The following is a 23,561-nucleotide window of genomic DNA, read 5'->3' as shown; positions in this document are numbered from 1 at the left end:
TTCCCGTGCTTAGCTTTTTGTCTGTTTTCCCTGGTAAGTTCAGTTCACTGCATCTCCACAGCAATTTGTTGCTAGAATTGCAAGTTGAAGACTGCACAAATGGATGGTGACCCCTGCTCAGATGAGAGTGTTGTTAGAGTTCATTTAACCACAGCTTGAGTAATCGCCAAGTGGCCTTCCTTCTTCTCTGCCTTTTCTGGTTCTTGTAGCTTCCTCTTTTTTTTTTATCAAGATGCCTTTTGGTGGGCTGAGAGCTGCTTTAGGACTGTGCGTGGTGGAGCGGGCAAGTGCTCAGAGGTGGCGTCAGGACCTACAGGCCTGTGGGCGCGTGTCCGTGCCCACATCTCTGTGCTTCGCCGCTCTTCCCCCGGTCCATAGAGATGTCTCACGTCTGTCCTGAAACGTTCGTGTACAAGTGAGGCCTGTGCCCCTGAGCGTGTGTAGGGGCTGGGCACACTCATCCAGTGTAGGCAGTGCCTGGATGAAGGAGCCTGGTGGTTACACACCGCAGCGTACCTGTGCCCCCGCAGCGTCACGGGTGCGAGAGGCACTCGCAAAACTCAAGTTACCGGCAAGTAATTTTTTCTGTCAGCAAGAGCTTTATAGCTAACCTTTTATTATGCTTTCTAATGTGCACCTTGTGTGGCCTCATGTTTAGCTTGGCCTCTCTTTGATTAATCTATTTGATCAAGGCAGGTTATGGAGCTGGCTTTAAATTACACGCGTTTGCACGTGCACACACATGCGCACAGGCATGTATATAAACTGATAAGGGAAAGCTGAGTTGGTACCGTCAAGAGGAAAGAACTTAGAGACCCCTGAAACTGAAGATGCACTTAGAGCTAAAACCCCAACCCCTCTTCATTTATTTTGCTTTATATTTAGGTAATATTATGATCAGCCCCCACATCATGCTTTCACCACATGCTTTTTCATGCTTTGCACCACGTCATGCTTTCAACCACAAATGGTTGCATCTTACCTAGCAGCCAGTAAATAAATGTTGGTGTGTGTGATCGTAGGATATGTCACTGAAGATAGCACAAAGAAGGAAATAATATGCAGAATTTGTTGTTTCTCACAACTAACTCAGTCGTGCTTCTTGCATCGTAGTTACTATGTGAGGCACTGCTGGTTTTAGCCTTTGGAGCTTTCTCTTTCAAACAGTCCAATAAAAAAGGATCCTGGAATTTGTTTACTTCCAGTATTAAAAGCAAACAGTTTAGGGAGCAGGCAACTTTTATTGGGCCCATAAAGGATAAAGGCGTAATATAGATGGTAGAGATTTCAAGCTGTTTTTGTTTTGTTTGCTTTCTTACCATGGGTTACATTTTTTTGGGGTACTGAGCTGTTGTGGGGGGATTGGCAGCTCGCACTGATGCTAAGCAGTCTGTGAGAGCAGACTGCACTAATGCAGCAAGACTGAGTGGAAAAGACTAGTGAAAAACCTTCAATATTTATGTAGTTATGTTTTTTTTCTCTCATATACAATGTATTACTTTTAGAAGGAAAAATCTCCAGCCAGGACTGAGAAGAATAGTATCCTTAAATAAAGAACTGTTTAATATTATTACGGATGGGTGCAATAGAAATAAACTTAGAAGTATAAAAAATGTAACTACTGCAAAACCAGTATCCCTGGTCTCTGTGATACCTTGGCCTGAAAAGAGTATTTAAAAGAGAACATGTTTGTACATTGTTCACACTCTGTTCACAAACCAAAATTTCGTTAGTGGAGCTGAATCTGCACTTCTGATGGTAGAGACCCGTGTGTGCTGCACATGGAGCCAGTACCCTACCAAACAACGGGCTTTTAGTATTAAGAAGAATGGGGGAACATCTGCGGCTTAAATCATGACATTGAAAGGGTATTACTAGACGATGCAGTTAAACCATAAATTTCCATTTGGAATAACTTCTGCTTTGTAATATTTGCTTGATAATTACAGCAGAACTAGTCCCCTGTCTGCATTTCATAGCGTGATGCATCTGTTAGGTTTGATGTGTAACAAACTCACAAAAACAAACAAATTGAGAGTTAAAAGGCTGATATTTCTGCATCTCCTCTTCCCTTATTAGTGTTGATGGGAGCTGATTATGAGAGGAGTTGTCCTTAAGGAATCCCTGTGGGTCTTTGTACTGCCACTGGTCTGACTCTCCTTCAGGAGACCATGGGAAACGTTTACATTCTTTGGATTAGCTTGGTAAAATTGAATCTGTCAATTTTACACTCCAGTATTCAAGTCTTAAATAATATTTAAGTAGTCTTGCGTTGCATAATTTGAGCAGAAGCCAACCTTACAGTTATTTTATTAATGCAGTCTATGCATGATATTCCAGTTTCACGATTCCTTCTTCACAAAATATAATTTGATAGTGACATTACTTTAAAAGGAAATTTTTAAAGCATTTCTGAGTACCTCTGCCCTACCTGTGCTAATAAATTTAAACAGTTTCTCTTTGATAGTTAAAAAACTTTTGTCCTCTTCAGTAAAGAACACTTTAATATATCTTTCATGGCCTTAAATGCTGTTTTCTCTTTTATATTGTAGTAAATTCAGAGGTGCTTTGTTGAATCCTGAGATGTGTCCTCCAAAAGAAAATAGCTTATGCATTGGTAACAAAAATATCTGTGTACCAATAACTTCTATCAGCTTTTAAAATGCAACTGGTTAGAGAATTATTTCATAGTAAAGTTACAAAATAAATAGTCTCCAAACTATTAATTTAAAGGCACTGCTAAGTTCAAGTAATTTTTCCAGTCACCAACACCATCTCCTGCCACTGCTATGTATTTCTGAAATTAATTTAAAGTCATCCACTCATTTTCTGTTAGGTCCAGACTGTTAGATGTTTATTACTAGCTTCTCTGCTTCCTAGTACCTTACCTGTGATGTATTTAGATGATCTACCATTCTCACCTCCAAAAAAGTTATAAAGGTGTGAAGTGTAAAATAAATTTATGCTCACGCTTCCTCCAAGACAACTGATCTTTTATTCAAACATTTATCTGAAGGACCTAATCAACATTTGTATTTCTGATAAAACTGTGGCTAGTTAAGAAATACTTGACTAGATCTTTAAGTTGCTAGAACTGATAGAATACTGTAGAAAGTACTTGATTAAAAAAAACTGAAAGGTTAGTAAATGCATGATTTGCTTTACAGGAATAGCTAAGGAGGATTAACCATAACAAAACCCAACCAAACAAAAAAGAGAAATACTTGAGAACTTGAATCCTATGTCAGGAATTGTTAATACTGTGTAAGTGCTGCTGCTTAATTTTGCTTTTATAACAAATGAAAAAGTACTTTATTTTACAGTATAGGTAATGTTGTGAAAGTAACTTTAAAAACCAAAAAGCAGCCCGACTAAAAAATTCAGGCTATTTATCATCTCTCAGCTTTATGAGCACTTACATTCCAGCCCCACCAGTTTTGTCAGATCCTCCTCTTACTTTTGTATGTATAAAGTCATGTTGGTGACTTAGATTTTTAGTAAATAAACATTCTAAACAGTATTTTATTTTTGTTTCACTTGTATATTTGCATTTGAATTTAATTGAATTAATAAGAAATAGTAAATGTACATTCTGACCCCCAGATATTTTAGCAACATCTGTGTATCGATCGCCCATTGATAAGCCATGCCTGTAATAATTTGTGCAGGACCTTGCACGGTGAGTCCTCAGTGGGTGCCAAGGACATCTGCACTATAAAAGTAAGAACAATGTTTGCCCAAACGCTTGAGAATAGTTTGAGAGAGGTTCCTGTTTACAAGACAGTGGATTTTTATCTTTGGATTTCTCAGGGCATAGTTACTCCCAGTTGGCTAAACTGTAATCTGTGCTCACTTACTCCCTGGCTCCCCTGCTCACAGTAGCTTTCAAAAGTAGCTTTTTTCTTTCTGAATTTTTCAGAGTGGCTTTTCACTTTTCACAGTGGCTTTTTTCTCTCTGAACAATTAGAAGAGGTGATGGAAGGAAGCGTGGAGGGGCTTTACACCCGTGCAGCTGATGGTGGCTTTCAGAAAGCATCCTCCTCAGCAGAGATGTCGGGTTTCTGAGGCGAGGACCACAAGGTCAGCACCACAGCACCATGTGAGGCTTGCAGGCTGCATTGCTCAGCTCAGGACCGTGAGTGGTGTGAGGATGGTTCTCCAGGCTCCAGCCCAGGGTTGCTGGGGCCGACTGGAGGAGGAGAAGGAGAAAGAGGAGGTAGGAGGGGTGGACTACTTGTCCTGATGTGATGTTCACATCAGGACTGGGCTGTAAACCCTCCTTCTGCTTCCAGGACTTGAGTTGCTCCTGTGTTTTCACAGCCTGGGAAGAGAGGGCAGTTTGCTCTTCAGCGGCTTTGAGACCCTGTAACCTCTGTAACTGTCAGCCATGTCTTTTCCACAGGTGGGTTTGAGCTTGAACCTTCAACCAGGCTGATGCCACAGCTCACTCCTTGTGGGCCATCATCTCTTGTCGGGGCCCTGTCCTTCTACCACCCTGTGCTCCTTCCTCTTGACCATGTCAAGTAGGAACGTGCCAGCACAATCCAGCCATGTTTCTCTTACTTAGCTCCATCCTTTATCACTCCCTCCGGCCTACCCCCACTCACTGTTGTGTCTTAAGACCCTTTCTGCCCAGGGTATTTATCAGCCGGTACCCACCGATGTGACCCCGCTGCTCCTCACAGCCTGCTGTTCCTTGGTTGTTGGCAGCTGCCTGTTACCCCATGCTTCTGGAAGGAGACAAATCAGTATCACCAGGCTATGTTCTGCCAAGAGAACAGGGTGAGCTGAACCGGTGTACCCAGGGTCAGGACTCCCTCTGTACTAGCGAGCCGAATCATTTGTCCGAAGTGCCTTTTTGCATACCTCAGCCTGTGGCTGCTGTACCTGCCAGCATTCTGCTGTTTGTGCTGGGATGTGAACCACTCGACTTTCTCGCCTAAAGCCAGGACACAAAAAGGTGGATTTGAGTTTTTCTGGTATTATTTTTTCAGTACCGGTATGCCTTTTAAAGGTTCATGACAGCTTCCCAGAGATCGATGTTAGGGGTTTGCAGTAAGAAAACATGGCTCTTTTCCAGGCCACTTCTGTGCAGGAAAAGGGAACGGTGCTTGTGCGGAGAGATATCCTGCTACACCTGAATAGCAGAGCGCAGTCTGGGCCTAATTTTTTTTTAATTATATGTAGTCTCTTGGGATGATCGGAGGTGGTAAGGGAGGTGGATAGGAAAGCTTTATATAGCTAAAACATTTCCTGATGCAGGGATTGTCGTTCCTGTGCACGGGGGGGGTGTAGAGAAGCAGAGGAATGAATGTTGTAGCCACAGTAGGGCAGGCGTGGAAAATTGAGGTGCTGCAGTTGCTTCTGAAAACGTGGTTAACGACACCAGAAAGGTGTAGTAAATCTGGAGGAAACTGTGGTTTGGTTTTAAGTGAAATAACTCTGCCATTGACTGTGCTTTCTACCAGAGTAAATTCTCAGTGTGTGGAAAATGCAGCGAAGTATGTGGGTTGTAAATTGCGCCTTCCCATGCTCTTGCCCTTCCATCTCCGTTTACGGGACTCTACATTGAAATAGTCTGATTTTTAGATCTGTTAGGCAACATCTGTGTTTGCACTATGTGCAGAGCGTTTTTAAGAGTGAGTAGTAGCCGTGTTGTGTGCTACCCCTCGCCACTGAACTCACGGGACAGATGCCAAGAGGGAGAAGGCTCAATCACCATGCAGGTTTCAGTGCATTTGTATCCCTTGTGGAAGAAATGAAAGAACCAAGCTTGGTGTGAAACTTCCTTTCTTCTGATAATAGAAGAGCTGCAAGAACTGCCTGTCTTGACCTCTCCCTGGGAGGTTTGGGTTTTTAGCAGGAAGGAGGCTTGAAAAATACTCTGCCCTGGTGGGCACTAAAAAAGTATGCAGGTCACCATTGCCATGAGTTTTTTAGAGTTTAGGTATGGTGTGCCCACAGTCTGGCCATGCTGGCTTTCTCCCAAGTCTGCACTTGACACTTCCCTAAAATTAATTGCCTATCAGGGTGTCTTGGAGAGCTTGCTAATCCGGACCTCGGGCCCTTGTTTCAGGCGAGAAGTAAAAATAAAAACAAAAACAAAACAAAACAAAAAAAGAAAACAACCCCCCCCCCAAAAAAAAAAAAAAAAAAAATCAGGACCTCCTTCTGATAAAAATAAAAAGAGGATGATCTGCCTGGACGGTCATGTTGATTTGTTCCTGATTTTTGTGGAAGGATCCTTTGGGTTTCTGCAGAGCTGCCCTGCAGCAGACCGGGGTATCAAACAAAAAAATGGGGTGGCTCGCATCAGCGAGGAGCAGCTCAGCTGCAAGTCAGTGAAGGGAGCAGCAACGGGGCTGGGGGACCTGTGGGGCTCCCAAAGGTGGCACGGCCAGGCAGCAACGAGGGCACTGGGATGTGTTCAGCCACTGGGAGAGAGGCAAGAAAACGGTCTCTTCTCAATGCCCCAGCTTCTGAGGGTATCATAAGCCTTCTAGGATTCATGGCATGGTTTCCGGGTATCATGGAGGCACAAAGTAAGTGACAAGGTGGCAAGATGGTACCGAAAGTCTGCTATGTGGGGCAGTCCCTCCTTACCTGCTGTGACTGCACGCTCATGCAGTTTCTTTTGAAGTGTCTTGGTGGCTTTCTGACTGTGGAGATCCGATTCATGTGAAACGCAGCAGAAAGCCTTACGCTACCAAGAACAGGTAAACGGTTTTCTTCCCGGGTCAGTGGGCGACTGAGGTTGGGGAGGAGGAGCCGTCCCTTTGAACTGACTGAACCGTGTCCTAGAAGTGTATCGTGCACCTAGCATGACTGGTGATGATATACATACACTAAGAAATGGGAGAGGAGGCTGGCTGAATTGTCATGCCCGGTGTTAGAGCACAGGAGAAGGAGAATGGGGTAAAAGAGAACTGCACGCATCCTAGCACAAATGTTCTGAGCAGAGGAAAGGCAAAACTAGTAGAAAACTAGTTGTATAGGTACTACGCTGTACCAGAAAATTACACTTGCTATAGCTAGAGAGCTGGGTGAGGTCAGGGAGAAGCAAATGAGATGTTTATTATCCAGATTCTTTTCATTAGTATACAAAACTAGAACAGCTGGTGCAGAATGTGTAACCAGATATAGAGGCAGCGGAAACACGGTCAAATAGCATTCATGGCCTGAACACAAATAGTGAAAATTATGCAGAAAATTAGCAAATTGTCATGACTGAAATGACACTGTGGAAAGAAATAAACAATCGTGGATACAATAGAATATGTTTGGTGCAAATCACTTTGGGAAGTAATTATAGCAGACCTGTAGTAGACTTCTGGTTTAGGATTTAGATTCAGATAGTGTAGTAATAATATTATGAGAAAGAAATACTAATTGGAATAGTAACATTATAGTTAGGCTGTGTATTAGGCCAGATTAATATTTAAGCACAAGTGGTATTAGAATTATGTTCTGTTTCTGGACATGATAGGCAATGGTTTTCTTCCCCAAACAGTAATTCAGAATAGAAGGCATGTCATTTTGGACTTGGAAAGAATTGATGAAATTACAGTAAAACTGATTTTAAAAAATCAAGATAAAACACAGAGTGGGTTAATTTGGTTTAAAACTGAAGATAAAAACTCAACAGCTTAATATTTTAAGGTCTAATTTTTGTTAAACCAGTAGAGCTGGCGAGTGGGCTTAGGTGAGCTGAAGTACTGGAGGCTTAAATGGAGAAAAGGCTCAACTTGAATCTCAAGTGAAGAAAAAGGAGGAGAATTGTGGGAAATGACACAGCTCTTTCTAGCAGAGAATCTTGTAGTGAAAAGGTACTGTGAAAGGAAGGAAGAGTAGTAGATAATCAAAAAACACTCACTTCTCAGAGGTCACGGAGGAACAAGAACTGAAAGTGTTAAGTGATTTAGAATTTATAAAGTTGTTAAGTTAAAGCAGTTAGTAAAAGTTTATTTAGTAAAGTGTAAGAAAAGGGAGGAAGTAGTTCATCTCTTGTACAGGGAGGGTGGTTTTGAGTTAGAGAGCCTTTTGTTCCAAAGCTAAATAAATACCTTTGCATACTTCACAGTAAGAAGAGTAACAGTACAGGCGCAGTGACAGGATGATGAATGGGAACGAGGTTATGAAAATGACTGCAGTTGAGGTGGAAATTCAAGACAAACAAATTCCAAGTAAATAGGGATGTGAAATTGCAGTGTACCAGCTGCACTGCAGTACCTGACTAAGTGCCAGTTCTTTCTGTACGGTGAAGTTGCTTGAAATAGGTTACCCTATGTAGTAAATGTTGTAGGCATGTAGTATACGTGGCTTTTCAGTGACTAACACCTGGAAGGCAAATCTTTGAGAAATGCAGGGAGTTCTTCATAGCTCTATTTTATTTTTAGAGTAAACTTTGAAATATTCTTTGTAATCAAACTATAAATTACTGTAACTAGAACCACCACTTTTTTTTTTTTTTTTTTTTTAAACCCAAAATACCAAGAAGCGCATTCTAATCTCAGTAGCTACAGTTTCCACTATGTGTGCCCTGGAGCTCACTGAACCATTCTGTGAACAGATTTAGCTCACTGGAAAAACAGAAATCTATCCCCATTTCCTCTTCCTCTTACCCTCCCCCTCCCCTCTTTTTTTTTTTTTTTTTTTTTTAAACTGAGTTTGTTTCCTGTCAGATTAGTGGGTTAAATTGGCTTATGGGGAGGACTGAGAAGTGCCAGATTTGGTGCAAGATAAGCCTCCAGGAGCAGGAAAAAGCCTTTGAGGTCAGCAGGAGCAAGGGATGGGAGGGAGCAGTGGCGAGAGGTTAGGTAGTCGCATGGGCGCATGGCCTTTGGTTTCTGTGTAAATGCAGAGCTACACGTTGCTCTTCGAAAGGCTGTTGTTTTGTGTAATGGACTTTTTGTTTGTTTTAGCATGCTCTCTGCAAAAATAACTTCAAAAACCTCCTAAAATGAACTTTTTGGTGTCCTTTTGCAGCAGCCCTTGTATCATGCAATTGTTGTTTCACAGCACTTCCCCTAAGATGTACGTTGTACAGCGATTCTGGTCTTGAGCAAATGTGGGTGAGAGCACTGGTGTAGATCCAGTGTAAAATGTTTCACCTCTGTCTTGTCTGACTCTGTGCAGTAGAAGATTCAGAAGCACTCCAGAGGTTGATGACACTGGGCAAGGTTGATTTGGAGAGAATTTCTTAGTCTTTAGCCTGGCAGGGCTTCAGGATATGCTTTTCTTCACGTCTGGATTTAATTGTAGATAATTTTGGAGGGAAAGCCGTTTTCTAACTTTGTGAAACCCAGCGTACTGGTGGCATCTGGTCATTGTACCGAGCAATCAATCAATCACTAGATAAAAAGGGGCAGAAATGAGAGAGAGAGAAAATAAATGATCTAAGCCGAAATGCCACTGAATAACACCACCGCTGCCACCCCCAAAGAATTTCATGCCTAAACCAGCAGTTCTTTGCAGCCCCAGCTAGAAATGACAAAGAAGTGTTGAGGAGGTGCTTACTGGGAACCTGTTCTCCCATCCCTCCAGACGGGTTAATAAAAGTAATGCACATGTATCAGAGGAGATCAGACCCCTGTAATGAGCCTTAATGCCAAACTTCCTTTCTTTTGTAGAGCCGGGTGAGTGTTGCAAGCACTCCCTGACACTACTGAGGAAATGGTATTTTTCTTTGGGATGGTCTTGATAATACAGTTTATAATATTTTGCTGTTTGCTTCATACTATGAAATACTTTTCAAGAACTTGCCATCATGGGTTCTTCATTCTTATTTTTTGCTGTTGTTGTTAATGCTCTTAAGAAACTGCCAGCTTTTTGGGCCAAGCTGTTGCTTGTGACAGTGATGTGTGAGACTTCACATTACAGGCTAAAATATCAAGAAATAATTGGATGGCTTTAAAAAAAATACAGAGAACTGGCACTGTTAAGTTTTTAAAAAATATATATATAAAAAAAGCTCCTGTCTGAAACCACTGTATTGACTTCTGGTAAAAATAACAGCAAAGTCTGTGACAGTTGAAAGAGAGAAAGGGGGAAAAGCATGGTGCTTTTAAGTTTTTCCCTTTGTTCATTGGCAGTGTGCCCAAACACCCCATTCAGGGCTCTAGAAATGGTTCACTGACTTGAAACTCTGGCTGCTTTTAATTGTGTGTGTTTTATTTGTTTAAATAATGTGAGGAAAATACTGAGTTAGGTCTCCCAACATTAAATTATCAACTTTACAGACATTTTATGTCCAACTCTTCAGAAAAGTTGAAAGGAGCTCTTAACTTAAGAGGTTTAGATTTTTTTTTCCTTCTGGTTTTCAAACGGCATTTTTTTCATGATGATTTTGAATTGTTATTGCACCCACAGAGTATCTGTCCATGAGCAGACTGACAACATAGTATGTGTTTACACAATAAGTCAAAGAACACCAAATCCATCTATTAGCATTGATAAGCTGTTGAGGTGTATTAAAGGAGGGTACTGTGCAAGTCATTTGGACTGTTTTTTTAACCTTTTCTGCTGAAAAAAGTGCTTGAAAAAACATCCAAAAAAATGTACACTTGCATAATACGTGACTTATGAAAGCATGATGATTGTTCCATAATTTTGGCTTTTAAACATACTTTTCATAAAACCCTCTTGAAAGTATAGTACCTTGTTTGAAATGAAAGTTTTGTTGCTAAAAATGAAATGTGAAAAAAAAAAAAAAAAACACAAAACATTTAAGAACACTAACACATACCTTGTTTTAGGTTGTGTTTGGATAAGTTCTTCTTTCTTTTGAAGTAAAATAGAAGACATAATGAAACGTGCATATCAGATGTCAACCTCTTGGTGTTTTTTTTGTAAACTGTGAGACTTGGAAAGGAAAAAGTCTTGCTGTAGACTTAACTATATCTTCATTAAGTTGTAATTAAAGAAGAAGACAAACATCCATGCCATGTTCTGTATTAGTGAAAAACACAGGCTTGTGTTTATCTGCTTGAAGTAACTGAGTAAGGAAAACACAGCCTTGCTCTAACCAGTTGAGCTACGTTGTTGCTTACATTTGACGGCTAGAAAAATTATAAGCAACCGGGTCCCTCTGTCAGGCTAACCTTCTAAATTTCTTGTTATGAATGGTTGCTGTTGGGTGGACTGTGAGCTGGTCTGGTACATGGGTTTTTTGAAGTGAAGATGTGTTTGTGCTTTGACATGGTTTCATTAAAATAAATATTCCCAATTATTTAGTAATATTTAATTAGAAATATTTAATTTAGTCTACTAGTGCTGTGGGAAATGGACTTTGTAGAGATGTCCCAAGAAGGACATCTCTTGGGATGGAGGGAAGTTGACACAAGTTCGCCGAGGTAACTCTGCTGCAGGACGAGGAAGAGGAATCCCGTTTTCCAGCCTTACTGGGTGTAATTCAGCAGCAGGTTAAGACTTCTGAATCACAGAAGAGTCTAGGTTGGAAAGCACCTCTTGAGATAGCTTTTGTAACTTCTGTTCTCAGCCCCTTTTGTCTCTGAGAGACTGCCATGCAGACACCAAGGGCAACAGGCCCAAGCATCTGGGATGAGATTTGTAAGGCAGCTTGAGCTCCGAGTGCCTCAGCAACCGTGTCATGGTGCTGCAGGCCTCCCGTGCCCATAACATGGATACGGGGTGTCCATGTCAAGGATTGCAGACTGACTTCAACACGTTCCCTAGTTGGACTTGGGGGGAGTAGATGCGACTTGCACAGTCAAGTGTCACTTGGCTTGTTTTGTCATGTGATTGAGTGGGACAGTACCTGCAGTGAAGGCTCTCTCCTTGACTCCACAGTTCAGCCGTATGAGAGCTGCAGAGCTGAGTAAGAATCAATCAAGATAAATTTTCTTTGCTATTAAGAGTTCAAGAACAAAAGAAGATGACGTCTTTCATAATTCTTGTGCCAAAAAAAAAAAGGGGGGGGGGAGAATAAAGTATTTGGAAATGGACAGGGATTTGGTAATATTCTCTGTAAATCCAGTTGATCTCACTCATGTAATGTGTAACTTCTGATCTCATGCATGTAATGTGCGAATTCTGATCACACTCGCGTAATGTATAACTTCTAAAATAAATGTGTAATGCATCCAGTGTCTACTGTTGTCTTTTTTTTTCCCATAAAAGAAGTTGTCTAACTTAACTTGATGATCATTTTATTTAATTCATCACATAGGTCCTGGGATGTAGATTTACTACTGTATGTAATTTATAGGAACTGAGGGGATTTTTTTTTTTTACATTAAAATCAGTGGCGAGCTCCTGTTGATTACAGATGATCCAAGATTTTGCTTCTACAGTATAGTATCAGAAGATTTATTAGTATTTATTTCACTTGTTCTGGTGATGATGATTTCCTTTTCTGTGAATGAAAATACAAATCTATACCGAAATCATGCTAACTACGTAAGACTTTTGGGTAGCGGACAGAAATTTAGTAGCTCACTAGGGATATTTGAATTGCCCATTTCAATTGGCATTATTCAGAGTGCCTTCCTCCTGCCTTTGGTTCATTGTATATTTGATTTGTTTTCAGATGGGCAGAGCTGTATCCCAGATATAAAGAATACAAATGATGATAATTTTGATCATAAAATGAATTAGCTTTGAAGTGAACAGTTGCTCCCCTTCCGTTTCATTAAAAGAGCCTATTCACTTACAGCTGTCTTAGGATTTTAAGGATGCAGCATTTTCTCTGCCTTATTAGATCAACAACATTCAACACAGAAAAGGAAAATACTATTTCAGGTTTTTTTTGTACTGAAAAAAAGATTCTTGTTACTTGTTTAGTGTTGAATAGTGTTTTCAGTGTATCTGGGACTATAATTTGTAGTATCATCCGCTAGCTCACACAGAGGAAACTGTTATTCAACCTGTATCTATTCCAGGATAGTAGGCATGAGAAAATTTGTCCTGTTGATTATGAATGTAAATATTGTTTTGAAGGCAATGGTAACCAAAAGTATTTTTCCTGTTTACAGAGCAAGCTTTACATGGAAGGATTTAGAAGCCTAAAAGAAGGAGAACCAGTGGAATTTACTTTTAAGAAATCTTCCAAAGGCCTTGAATCAATACGGGTAACAGGCCCTGGTGGGAGCCCCTGTTTAGGAAGTGAAAGACGACCCAAAGGGAAGACAGTACAAAAAAGAAAACCAAAGGGAGATAGGTAATTACCTTACTTTGCCTTTTATTATTATTATTATTATTTGCAAGTTTTTCTTGAAGTTGTGTTTTCAGCATTTACTCATTTGTGAAAGGAAGCCCTTCTATGTAAAGTTGGCTTTACATGCAGCCTAGTGATTTGATTAAGGTTACTAAGTTGTACCTACACAGCTACATAAATCACCCACTTGATTGGTTTTCCTTGAGAAGGTTTTATTGAATTAGAGGGAGTCTGCAAAGGAATGTAATACTGTTTTGAAAACACTGCTATTAGACTGAGAAGACAGGTCAGTCTGAATACGGGTGAAGTAATGTCATGTTCAGTTGAGAATTGTGCATGCTAAGGAGACTATTGTGTGCAGTGGGGTTTTAAATTGTGCATCCCTAGTTCTTTGCAGAAAAAAGTATAGGTACTGCAGTTAGGGTTGAAAGTAGCAGTAATGAGGTGTGTGTGTTATGTGATGAATTCTATTTTTACTCAGTGAAAGGAGTATCAGAAATTTCTGAAAGTCATAATGGCTGGTAGTCTGAAGAAGCGTTGTAGTAATATTTTACCAATTACAGTTTAATGACCAGAGATGCACTTATTTGCACAAGTGCAGCAATCTGTCTCACATTGTTTTACTTTACTTTCTGCTCCTGATGGCTTGAAGAAGTTCCACATTCCTCTTCACTGTGAATTTACCTACACCTGGTTCCCCAAGGACAGCCTTCCTGCCCAAAAGCTCTTGTGTCTCAATGTGAATCTCTTTTCCTCGTGGCGTTTCCCAGCCCAGTAGCTGTCATGACTGATACCAAGGGGAATACATAGCTTGTGAATATGTAGCCCATGCAGTACATGCCAACAGCTGAGTTTCCCCTGCAGAGTTGGATTTACAGCCTGACTTAGAGGTAGCTCTCTTCCATTGCACATTTAGAAGCAAAGAATAGCTTAGGAAAGAGGGGTCACCTGGACTGGAAGCCCAGCTCAGTCTCTAGAAATAGGATCAGAAGCCTTTGCTTGATACAGATGAACTCCACTTGTACCCACATCTATTAAAAGGCCTGTTTCTCTTTCCCCCTGCTTTTCTCTTTCCCCCTGATTTTTTTTTTTTTTTTAATTAAGGGCTGGAGACAACATGATAGTTGTCCTTCTTTCACCTTCTTTGTAAAAGCTAAATACCATGAACAAAATTTATTGCTGTGTAACAGATCAGAGTCCATAACCATAACAAGGGGAGACTTTGTAAGCAGGACAAAGCTTTCTATTTGGTTGGTCACCATATCTGACCTCTCAGCATTGTGTTGCATGTAGTGGCTATGAAACCTTTTTCTTCTTCTTTCATTTTTTTGTTGTTTTTGAAGATAGACTTCCAATATTCGTAGCACTATCGTTGTTTTGTACTGTGGCAGTAAATAAACGCCAGAGTCATGCAGTCATGATATTGTTGTTCTATTTGTTGCACAAGCATATATAGAGGAAGACAATCCCTGCTTCAAAAACTTCTAAATTTAAGTAGGTTGTAAACAGACCAGGAAAAATAATATATATTTAAGGAGAGAGGGATTTGAACAAATTGCAGAGGAAGCAATACTTTCAGAATGTAACTCATCCTAGGCAAGCATCTAAAATATATGGAGTGAGCCTTGCCTTGTGGTTGTTTCTCTTCATGGATTAGAAAGGATCCGAGCTCCAATGCTGTAGATATTTCCCTCACAAGTCCCTTATGTTAGGTGAGATGAATTCTACTTTTGATGACATCTTTTCATAGCTAACGCGTAGACAAAACTGGACAGATATATCCCAGAAAACAGCATTGAGGGGTAATCCGTGAGACAGTATGCCCTTTCATGTTCACCTGCCCTTAAAGAAGGAAAAAATTCAAAATTACACTGAATTAATTTGAATATGAAAACATTGGGAAAAACACAATTCTGCCTTAAAACATCTTATGCTTAAGTTGGTAAGACACCAAAGAAGCCTGAAATTTGAACTCCCTGAAGTAGCACGGATGTTATCAGCCAATGAGGAGCGGTGTCTTTGCCTCAAGGAAAATAATTTTGATTGAATGCCTAGGCAATAACAAAGTGCATCTCCAACGTGTGTAGTGGAAAATTTCTCTAAGATTTCTATTCTGCTATGAAAACTGCCTCCATTTATAAACAGTTAATTCTGTGTTCTGGTGTTTATCTCTTTTCCACATGATCGGTGTAACAGCATGCGGGCCCAGCCTGGCAGCATGGTTTGAAGTGGCTCCTGTTAAATGGATCCCATGGTTGTTAATGGCGTGGGCAGGATTTAGGGCAGAAGTGGTTAGAGAAAGCAAAGGAGGGAAAAAGAAAAGGAAAAGCAGCAGTGTGTGAAGGGAGGGAAAATAAAGCCATGACACTGAGGTTACCAAATATTGCTGGTTGGTAGATTTTGTGGTATTTCCCCAATAGACTCGGTCTCTCTGTAATTTACAGCATGTTGTTGCTGTGGGGAACTAGCTATAACAGTTCCCCCTCAATATTGCTGTTGGCCACATGAAGTTTATAACAAAGCAGGGGAAAGGTTTTTAATTGCTGACAGCTATACAGGCCACTGAGGCGTATTTGTCAGCCTGCATGCCGACACGTACAGGGATGGGGAAGGGAAATTCTCTGCGGCCTGCATGAAATGAAACTGTGGCCGTCCATAAGCGGGCCATGAGCCTGCTGGCCTCACGTTCCCAGACCTTACTGTAAGCTTTTGTAATATCCATGTGTCTTCCGCATAGTTTTTTCACAATACCAAGAGTAATCTGGGCTAGAGGGGAAGCATCTGAACAAAACTCAGTTGGGGTTCGAGTCTGGCAAGTGCCGGGTTCAGAGCTCACGTATTACAGTGTAAATGCAAGGTGGCAGCTCTTGGGGCTTGTCTACCTAAGGCAGCCGGGGGTTGGACGTGCAGCAGTGTGTTAGGACAGGCTGTAGCTCCCTTCCTAGGAACCCCTAACACATGCTGAACACAGTGCGTTTTGCTCGGCTTTGACAGTGAGCTCACTCAAACCTATTTTGTGCTGCTCTCCAAGAATGAGTGCCGGGAGCTGATGTGAAAAAGATAAAGCACTCTGAATTCACGCCTTAATCAGCTGCTCCGTAACTCATAGACAAGTCCATGAAATCTTGATTTAGAGTAGAATAAATGAAATCAGAACCTAGCCAGCCATCTCACAATAGGGTTTGGAAGAGGCGGAAAAAAGTATTGTTTTCTTTTACTTTTTTTCCAAACACTTCAATGTTTGTATATGACCTAAAGCGAACCTTTTTTTACAAATAGCTGGGAAAATATTCCTTACTATGGTCTGCATTTAAGTAAATTTTACCTGCAGATCTTTGGCACCAGATTAACAAAAAAGATGAGTGATGTTCACAGGACTAGAAGCTAGGGTTATCTTTGGGACCTGGAGATATTACCCAGTATCTGTAAATGTTTCTCATTGAAACTCAGATCTGGATACTTCTTTTGCAGAGTGTCTGTAGTGTTGTATCTGCTTGGACTGGTACTTGGTGCAAGTGGAACTTTTCAGAGGGGGAGAAGGATGACAAACTTTTTTCTTGTTTGGTTTTGAAGTATTTGCACCAAAATGAAAACAAAATCAAGAAGGAACAAACAAGAAAGCAATAATTAAGGGTGTAGCTCTATCCCCCATTTCCAGTTTATAAAGTTTCGGTCCTATGCTACCCTCTACTAACATCACACTTGTGGCAGGGATGCTTTCTAGCACAGGTGAACTGTACCAGTAAGCGGTTTGGATATAAACTTGCAGTAAGTAGCATGTTGTGAGATTTGTTTTTGATGTGAAGTATTTCACTGACTTGTTTAACAGCATGGCCCTGCAATTAAAGTGTGAGGAAGGGAGTTGAGAGCTGTTGGAAATGAGGAGCTTACTGAAACATTGCCACTGAAAAGACTGTAATGCTGAATTTTGTTCTAGGACTATGGCTAGTGAGGTAGCCACGTATTCTAGCTCAGCTGGCTGCACAGTAATGAGCACTGCAGCACAGATGTAATGCTTCAAAAACTTTTTCCAATGTAGACCTCTAGTAAAGAGAGGCAACAAGAAAAGAAGTGGGTTTATGTTAAGATGTAATAAGGGGTATTTGCCAGTAACTCTTAGACATGACAGAAAGCATATTTTCAAACAGAGAAAATCATACTACTAAACCTCCAGCTGAAATACAGCCACTTGAGGCAGGGGGCTATAATCAAGTAATAAAATCCCTCCCTGATGAACTGTCACTTAAAATTAGCTTGTGTCTGAGTCAGAAAATGGATTTAATATCTGAAGACATTCTGCAGATGATCCAAAGTTAGATTATAAAAAGATCATAAGTCTTTCTCACATACCACATCTTTAAAAGTTTATGGTCTGCACCAACAGCTGTTAGGGGCAGTGGCACCATGGTGTGCTGTTGGGAGCATGTGAACTGAAGTTAGCAGGACGAGGAGAGCTAGTGCAAGAACAAAAGTTACATGATACAAAGTCACTTCAAATTCCAGATTATATCAAATTCCATCCCCGCTGGATAAATCATACTTGAGTGTATAATTTAATTTTTGAAGAAAATCCTTTGATGGCTTGAGCTGAGCAGATTTTTGTGATGCATACTTGGATAATCAGGGTGATACAGGCTGTGAAGGAGAGCCCTGACCTAGTAGGAAACAAGAGAAGCTCATAAAACCCGCACTTAGAAGATAGTGGGGCCAAGGAGGATGGGAAGAGCCCTTCAGAAAGGGGCACTTCAACCTCTGCTCTTGTCCGTACCCCTCTGCCAGCCCCAGCACACGCCTGTCCCTTGGGGACCTGCTTCAGGCCCTGCCGTAGCATTGAAGGGCACTGAGGTGAAACGGGGCAAAGGAAGTGAGAGAGAGAGCAGCTGTGTGGAGAGGGGGTGAAAAGCTCGGAGCGCTGCTCCCTCCGACAAAATGGTTTCAGCGCCCAACTGTCAAAAGGTTGAACCTTCCTGCTTCTCTCCTAGGTAGACGGTGTTTACAGTTCTGCCCTTTTCTAAAGAGCAAACCGGCAGGGAAGTCATGCAGAAGTAGCATTGCTTTCATGCACGTTTCTTTAAAATGCAGCCTTGCAAAAGGATCTTACATGAGCGTGACATTTTGCAGTTTAAATGTGAGCATCTCCTCCTCCCTGTCTTTCACCTAATTTTAGATAGTAAGAATTTCTTTCCAGTTTCCATTCTTCCTTCTGCCATTTTTCGAGCGTAGGGTATTTTCTTGGCTGTTTTCTTTTTCCCAACTTCCCAGAGATTCTGTTGCACATTTAGTTTCTCTTTCCTGTGTTGTCTGTTCCCCTCTTACCTTTAGGGGACTACAAAGACCACCATGGTTTTTGTTCTCTTCCATAAAAACTGCTATGTGAAATGAGGTCTCTGTGACCTAATGTGATGTTTCCAACAGGAGCAAGTACTTAAGGAGAGACTGCAAGAAATAGGGGAGCATGGTGTTCCACTCTGGCATTTAGTGGTTTAGGCATTTCTTGACTGTCGACACCTAATCTGCAAAAGATAATTAGATGGTACTTTAAGTACCTGAGGAAAGCTGGACGAAACTTCCTCTTGGATCCTTAAGTAAAATTGTTAGAGTTTTATACAGTTAAGAATTCACACATTGTCAGACAATAAAGGGGAATAAAGACCAGTCTGAGATGTGCTTTCTTAAATGATCTTATTTTTGATACTTGCTGACTATGCTATAACAAGCCACCAAACTCATATGAACTGCTCATAACAGGAACAGCAAGATACTGCTAGATACAAATAATAATAATAACAGTAAAGCCTGAGACTTTAGCACTACTGGTACTTTTAGACAGTTACAACTTTATTTGACTATAATAATTAGGGACAAAGTTTTCCATATTTGCTCTTTTATTCAGGCAGGCCACTTTTTTGGAAGGTTTAGCAGAAGTCCAGGTTTTTACAGGAGTGGGGTAAAACCAGAGGGCTTCATTAATGATTATTTTAAAAAAAAAAAAAAAAAGGGGGGGGGGAACTTTCTAAAATAGCTGCCAGTTGGTGTTCTGGAGCCGAGTCTTGAAAGCTGGCTTGGAGATGGATCTCTAGGGCAGGGGGATAATCTTTCCTTGTCTTTGTGCAGAACCATCCAAGCCTAAGTTACAAGCCCCTGAGAAGTGTTACTGCATATATTCATTAGAAAGCCCTCGTTAAAATCTCTAAAGCATCCATCTGTGTTTAAGCGAGCTCAGCAGCCACAGACTTGCAGCATACCAAATACTACACAGGCATGCCTCCAGGACTCAGTGTGTCCAACACGATGAGAACAGAATCAGATCTCCAAAACTGGGTATTTTCTTCATCAAAAGATGAAAGGAAGATGGTGGCTTAAGGGAGGAAAGACAAAACAACTGCCACTGATGAGTACATGTAGCACCCAGCACCTATGGACCATACGTTGTTGTGCATGATTTCATCTCCAGCCAAGGGTGTACATAAACATCAGTCTTCTGGAAATGCCAGATGTAGGAGCTGTGGTAGAATAAGTACCCCAGAGCAAGAGCGCAAGCCGGAAACCCTCAACTCTCAGAAGCGAGCAAGCCTTCGCTCGCCTCGCTTCTACCCCCAGATCTATCACACAGCATCAGGAGTTGCTTCCTCAAAAGATGATGGCTTTCTCTTCCTGCCTACTTCCGTAGCTCAAGCTGTTGCAAGCCAGGATGCTGAGCCAAAAGATCAATATTCAAATGCTGAGCTAGGTTTAGGAAGGGTTACAGTTGTGCATAATTATATATGCATTACAAGAATAAACCATGTTGTTTTTCAGAAGGAAATTTAGGAAATCCCATTCCAAATTCCAGATTTAGAGAACCTTACCTAATTTGCAAAGCCCAGTGCTCACATTAGATAGAGGCTACAAAGTTTAATTTGGTCCCTCATCAGCTGGAGTACCTCTTAAGCCAAGATCAGCTAGAATTATTTTGGGGTACTCAGGCACACTGCTGCAGTGCTCTGGTTAGCAATACAGGCATTTCTTCATTCATTCAAAGGGCTGTTTTCTCGTGTCACACATTTTTAACTACCAAATTCACCACAAGGCAACTTGAAAGCAAGGGCAGTTTCAGATCCTGGGCTGCTCTTGACCCTCCATGACCGCTTCAGCCTGATCCCTCAGGTGAAGGCAGGAACGGGCCTTTGCAGTTGCAGTTAGACACAGAAATCAACAACAACAAAAAAAATACACACTTCCTTTCCATCATATGTGCCTTCTGATGGGGCTATTCACGTGCTTCAAGCAAATACAAATTTCTGTGCTGAAGCAAGAGCTGGCAAACTGGTGGCAGGTTTGACCAATTTTCACCAAGTGATATCTAAAACTAATTTTCTTCATTTGAAGCTTGCAGTAAGAACAGAATAGAGCCTGGAGAAAGTTGTCCGTGGTATCTGTTTGTATGAGTGTACAGTTAGGAAGAAACAGGCCCCAAATTTTCCATGGTGTTTGTAATAAGAAATCCAAATTTGATGCTAAAGTAAGTAGATATAATTCCAAAAATGTACAAGGAACAGATGCAGTGAGTAGGATGGTGTCATTTTTACACAGCCTCACGTCGAGTAAGCTGTCCCTGCACAGCAGATGGGTTTCTTAAGTACGTACACTGTTTTCAGAATGCAGAATATTTTCTGTAATTGCATGTCTTCTCGGGCCTTGTGTTTTTGTGAGTATTTTACCCACTTTCATCAGGGGATGAGCTGTAAAATAAGATTATTATTAAATGTAAAATAAGATTATTATAACATTTACAGTAAAATAAGAGCATATATCCAGGTGTTTGCTATGGTGTATTGATACACCTGATGTTCACACTGGAGTCTCAACTTTAAGTCTGGGCAAGCGAATCGCCACAGAGAGTAAGTATTACAGACACTTAAACTCTTTTAATGTGCCAGGGTGCAAACTACGGTAGGCCTGAATCTGCTTCATGAATGATGAAGTTGCAACATGCAGGAGAAGAAAGGAGGTAACCCTTTCACACATCCCAATTTAGTTTTTCTCTTGTTATCGTCAGCTGCTAAGATCCTGTTGCAATTGAAGGAGCTTATGATGATGATATTTCATACCCTGCTCACCTTTTGTGTGAGCACTTGCTTGTTCTTATGTTAGTGGGACAAATACATGCATTACTGGTGATGGGTTTCCTTGTTTTGAGAGAATTTTGAGGCAGAGGGGAGAAGCTAACTCATGTAACTAATGGGTTGAACACCTTATGCAAGCAGAAGATTCAAAAATGTTTTGGTTTTAGATTGTATATGTGTCTCGAACAACATCATAAAAAAATCAAAGCAGTAATGTTCCTTTCAATAAGAAAACACTTAAGATCTCTCTACTGGAAAACATACTCTTACATACTTCCCTGTCATCTCATGAGAGCTTATTTTGCACGGAGCATAGGGCGTAACACTCTTAATTCAAGAAGAAAGGAATGAAGATTTTACAAAACAGATAACAACTGCTTTTTTAGTCCTGTAGTAGTGATTCTCCATATCTCAAGGAATTTGGAAGCAAGAAAGAATGGAAGAGTTTGAGAATTTTGCTTAACTTAACAGAAATTAGGCACAACTTCAGTGGAGTTTATATTAATTTTTAGCAAATAGTTTACAAAAAGTCATTTCAGTTTCTAAAAATTGTCCTAATGAACTGGCATTTTCTTCTGTAATTCAAATTTCTCCCTGTTTGGTTTCTTACTACTATAGTAATGTACACCTTTCAAGCAGAACAGAACAAAGAAAAAAAGTGTATACATTTTCAGGGGCCAGTTCAGTAAATACTTGAGCTTCTGCTTTGAAAGGAGTGGGGAAGAGGGTATTATTTGAAAATATTTTCCTAGTTGTGGAAATTTCTCTTTAAGCTGATGTTGACCTACAAACTGTACTGATTTTTGCTCATGTGATCCTCTACAGCTATCAATGAGCTGAGAACAGAACTGCTTGCAGCAGGACAAACTGTCTTTTACAAAATATTCATGCAATCTGCTATATTTCACTGGAAAAAAATGTTCAGTGTAAATACTGAAGTTCCAAATCCCTTTTATTTTAGGAAAACAGTTGCATTTCCTTGCTCTTCTGGATGGTTGCACTCCATCATCACCTGGTAAACGTACTCAAAGCACACAGTTAGTATATAACACAAAACGAAGATTATAATGGTGGTTCCAGGTGATGGAAAAAAATGCCATGTATCTTGGCTTGTTTAGTCAGGAACTTGTTAAGTTGGACAAAACTGAATTATAGCCTACCTGCTAAATGAGGTATTCCCAAAATGTTTGATTTACCTCTGTCGATGAATCTGAAGCTCTTCAGAAGGAATGAAAGTTTTGGAGCCCTTTAATTTCAAATTAGTAAAGTCTGTGCAGTAATATAATTCCAAATTGCTACAGCTGTTTCTTTTATTAGCTGTGGCTTCATGTTTCTGTCCTTGACACTTAAAGATCAAACCTACTTAAATATGAATCATGTAAAAATGTGCGTTAACTTCTGTATCTTATTTTGTCAAGAAGCTCAGCAGCTCATTATGTAAGATGAATGTGTCACAGAGGTAGTCATCTCAGTAGTGGTGGTGCAGTCACATTGCTGTTATTCCCTCCATGCCCCCCCCCCCCCACCTTTATGAGTGCGCCTACAGAGTGCTGGAGTGCTTCTCAAACAGGTAATAAGGCATATCTCATGAAAAAAAAAAAAAAAAAAAAAAAGAAAAAAAACACAGTGGCTTTCAGGGCATATTTACGACAGAAAAGGTAAGCCTATTTTTTGGGGGAAAAAAAAAAAAGTACCAGGTTAAATGACGCCTGAAGACGTTATGAGGCATCATCCATCCAGAAGTAGCAAGACTAAGTGGGAATTTGCACTTGTTTCTTCTCGTCATGGGAAGCTCTTCAGAGAAGAAAGTGGAGCTCAAAAAGAGACTCTTCTGTGATGTCTGTAATCCCTCAAACAGGGTGACTGGTACAAGATGATGTTGCAAGGACAATGAATAGTGAGGAGATTAGGAAGGAACAGGGACATGAAATCAAAGTTAGACTTGGGGGAGATCAGTAACGAGAGGGAAGAGAAGAGCCTGAGGAGGAAAGGACAGTCTGGGATTCTTGGGCAATGGCCAGACCACTGAAAATATTGTCAGTATGAGAAATACAGGTTTTCCAAGCTTCCAAATTGTCATCTAAAAGTTGATAGGGAAATCTTCAGGGAGTGCAAACGGGTCTGAATTGAATCAGTTTCCTCCCTTTTTGAAAGACTGCAGTAAGTCAACAGCTAATGTGTAAGGAGCTGAAGTTGAGGTGGGAACTGAGCACTGGCTTTGTAGCTCTCTGAGGACTGAGGAGGTTCCAGCCTATCTGTGAGTGTTGATCTGAAATGGGACT

At 40.7% G+C, this 23,561-nt stretch overlaps 1 protein-coding gene across 5 annotated transcripts in view; it reads left to right on the top strand.

The window, feature by feature from the left end:
- Positions 1-23,561, top strand: part of LIN28B (lin-28 homolog B) — an 85,800-nt gene that overhangs the window by 27,560 nt on the left and 34,679 nt on the right. For all 5 annotated transcript variants that reach the window (XM_035322317.1, XM_035322316.1, XM_035322315.1 and 2 more), the window contains exon 3: positions 12,993-13,177. In XM_035322317.1, the coding sequence (XP_035178208.1) occupies positions 12,993-13,177 (185 nt within the window). The remainder of the gene's footprint in view (positions 1-12,992; positions 13,178-23,561) is intronic.

This window comes from Oxyura jamaicensis, chromosome 3 (genome assembly GCF_011077185.1).
Source record: "Oxyura jamaicensis isolate SHBP4307 breed ruddy duck chromosome 3, BPBGC_Ojam_1.0, whole genome shotgun sequence".
In the NCBI taxonomy this organism is placed as follows: Eukaryota; Metazoa; Chordata; class Aves; order Anseriformes; family Anatidae; genus Oxyura; species Oxyura jamaicensis.
This window is presented reverse-complemented; position numbering and strand designations above follow the sequence as displayed.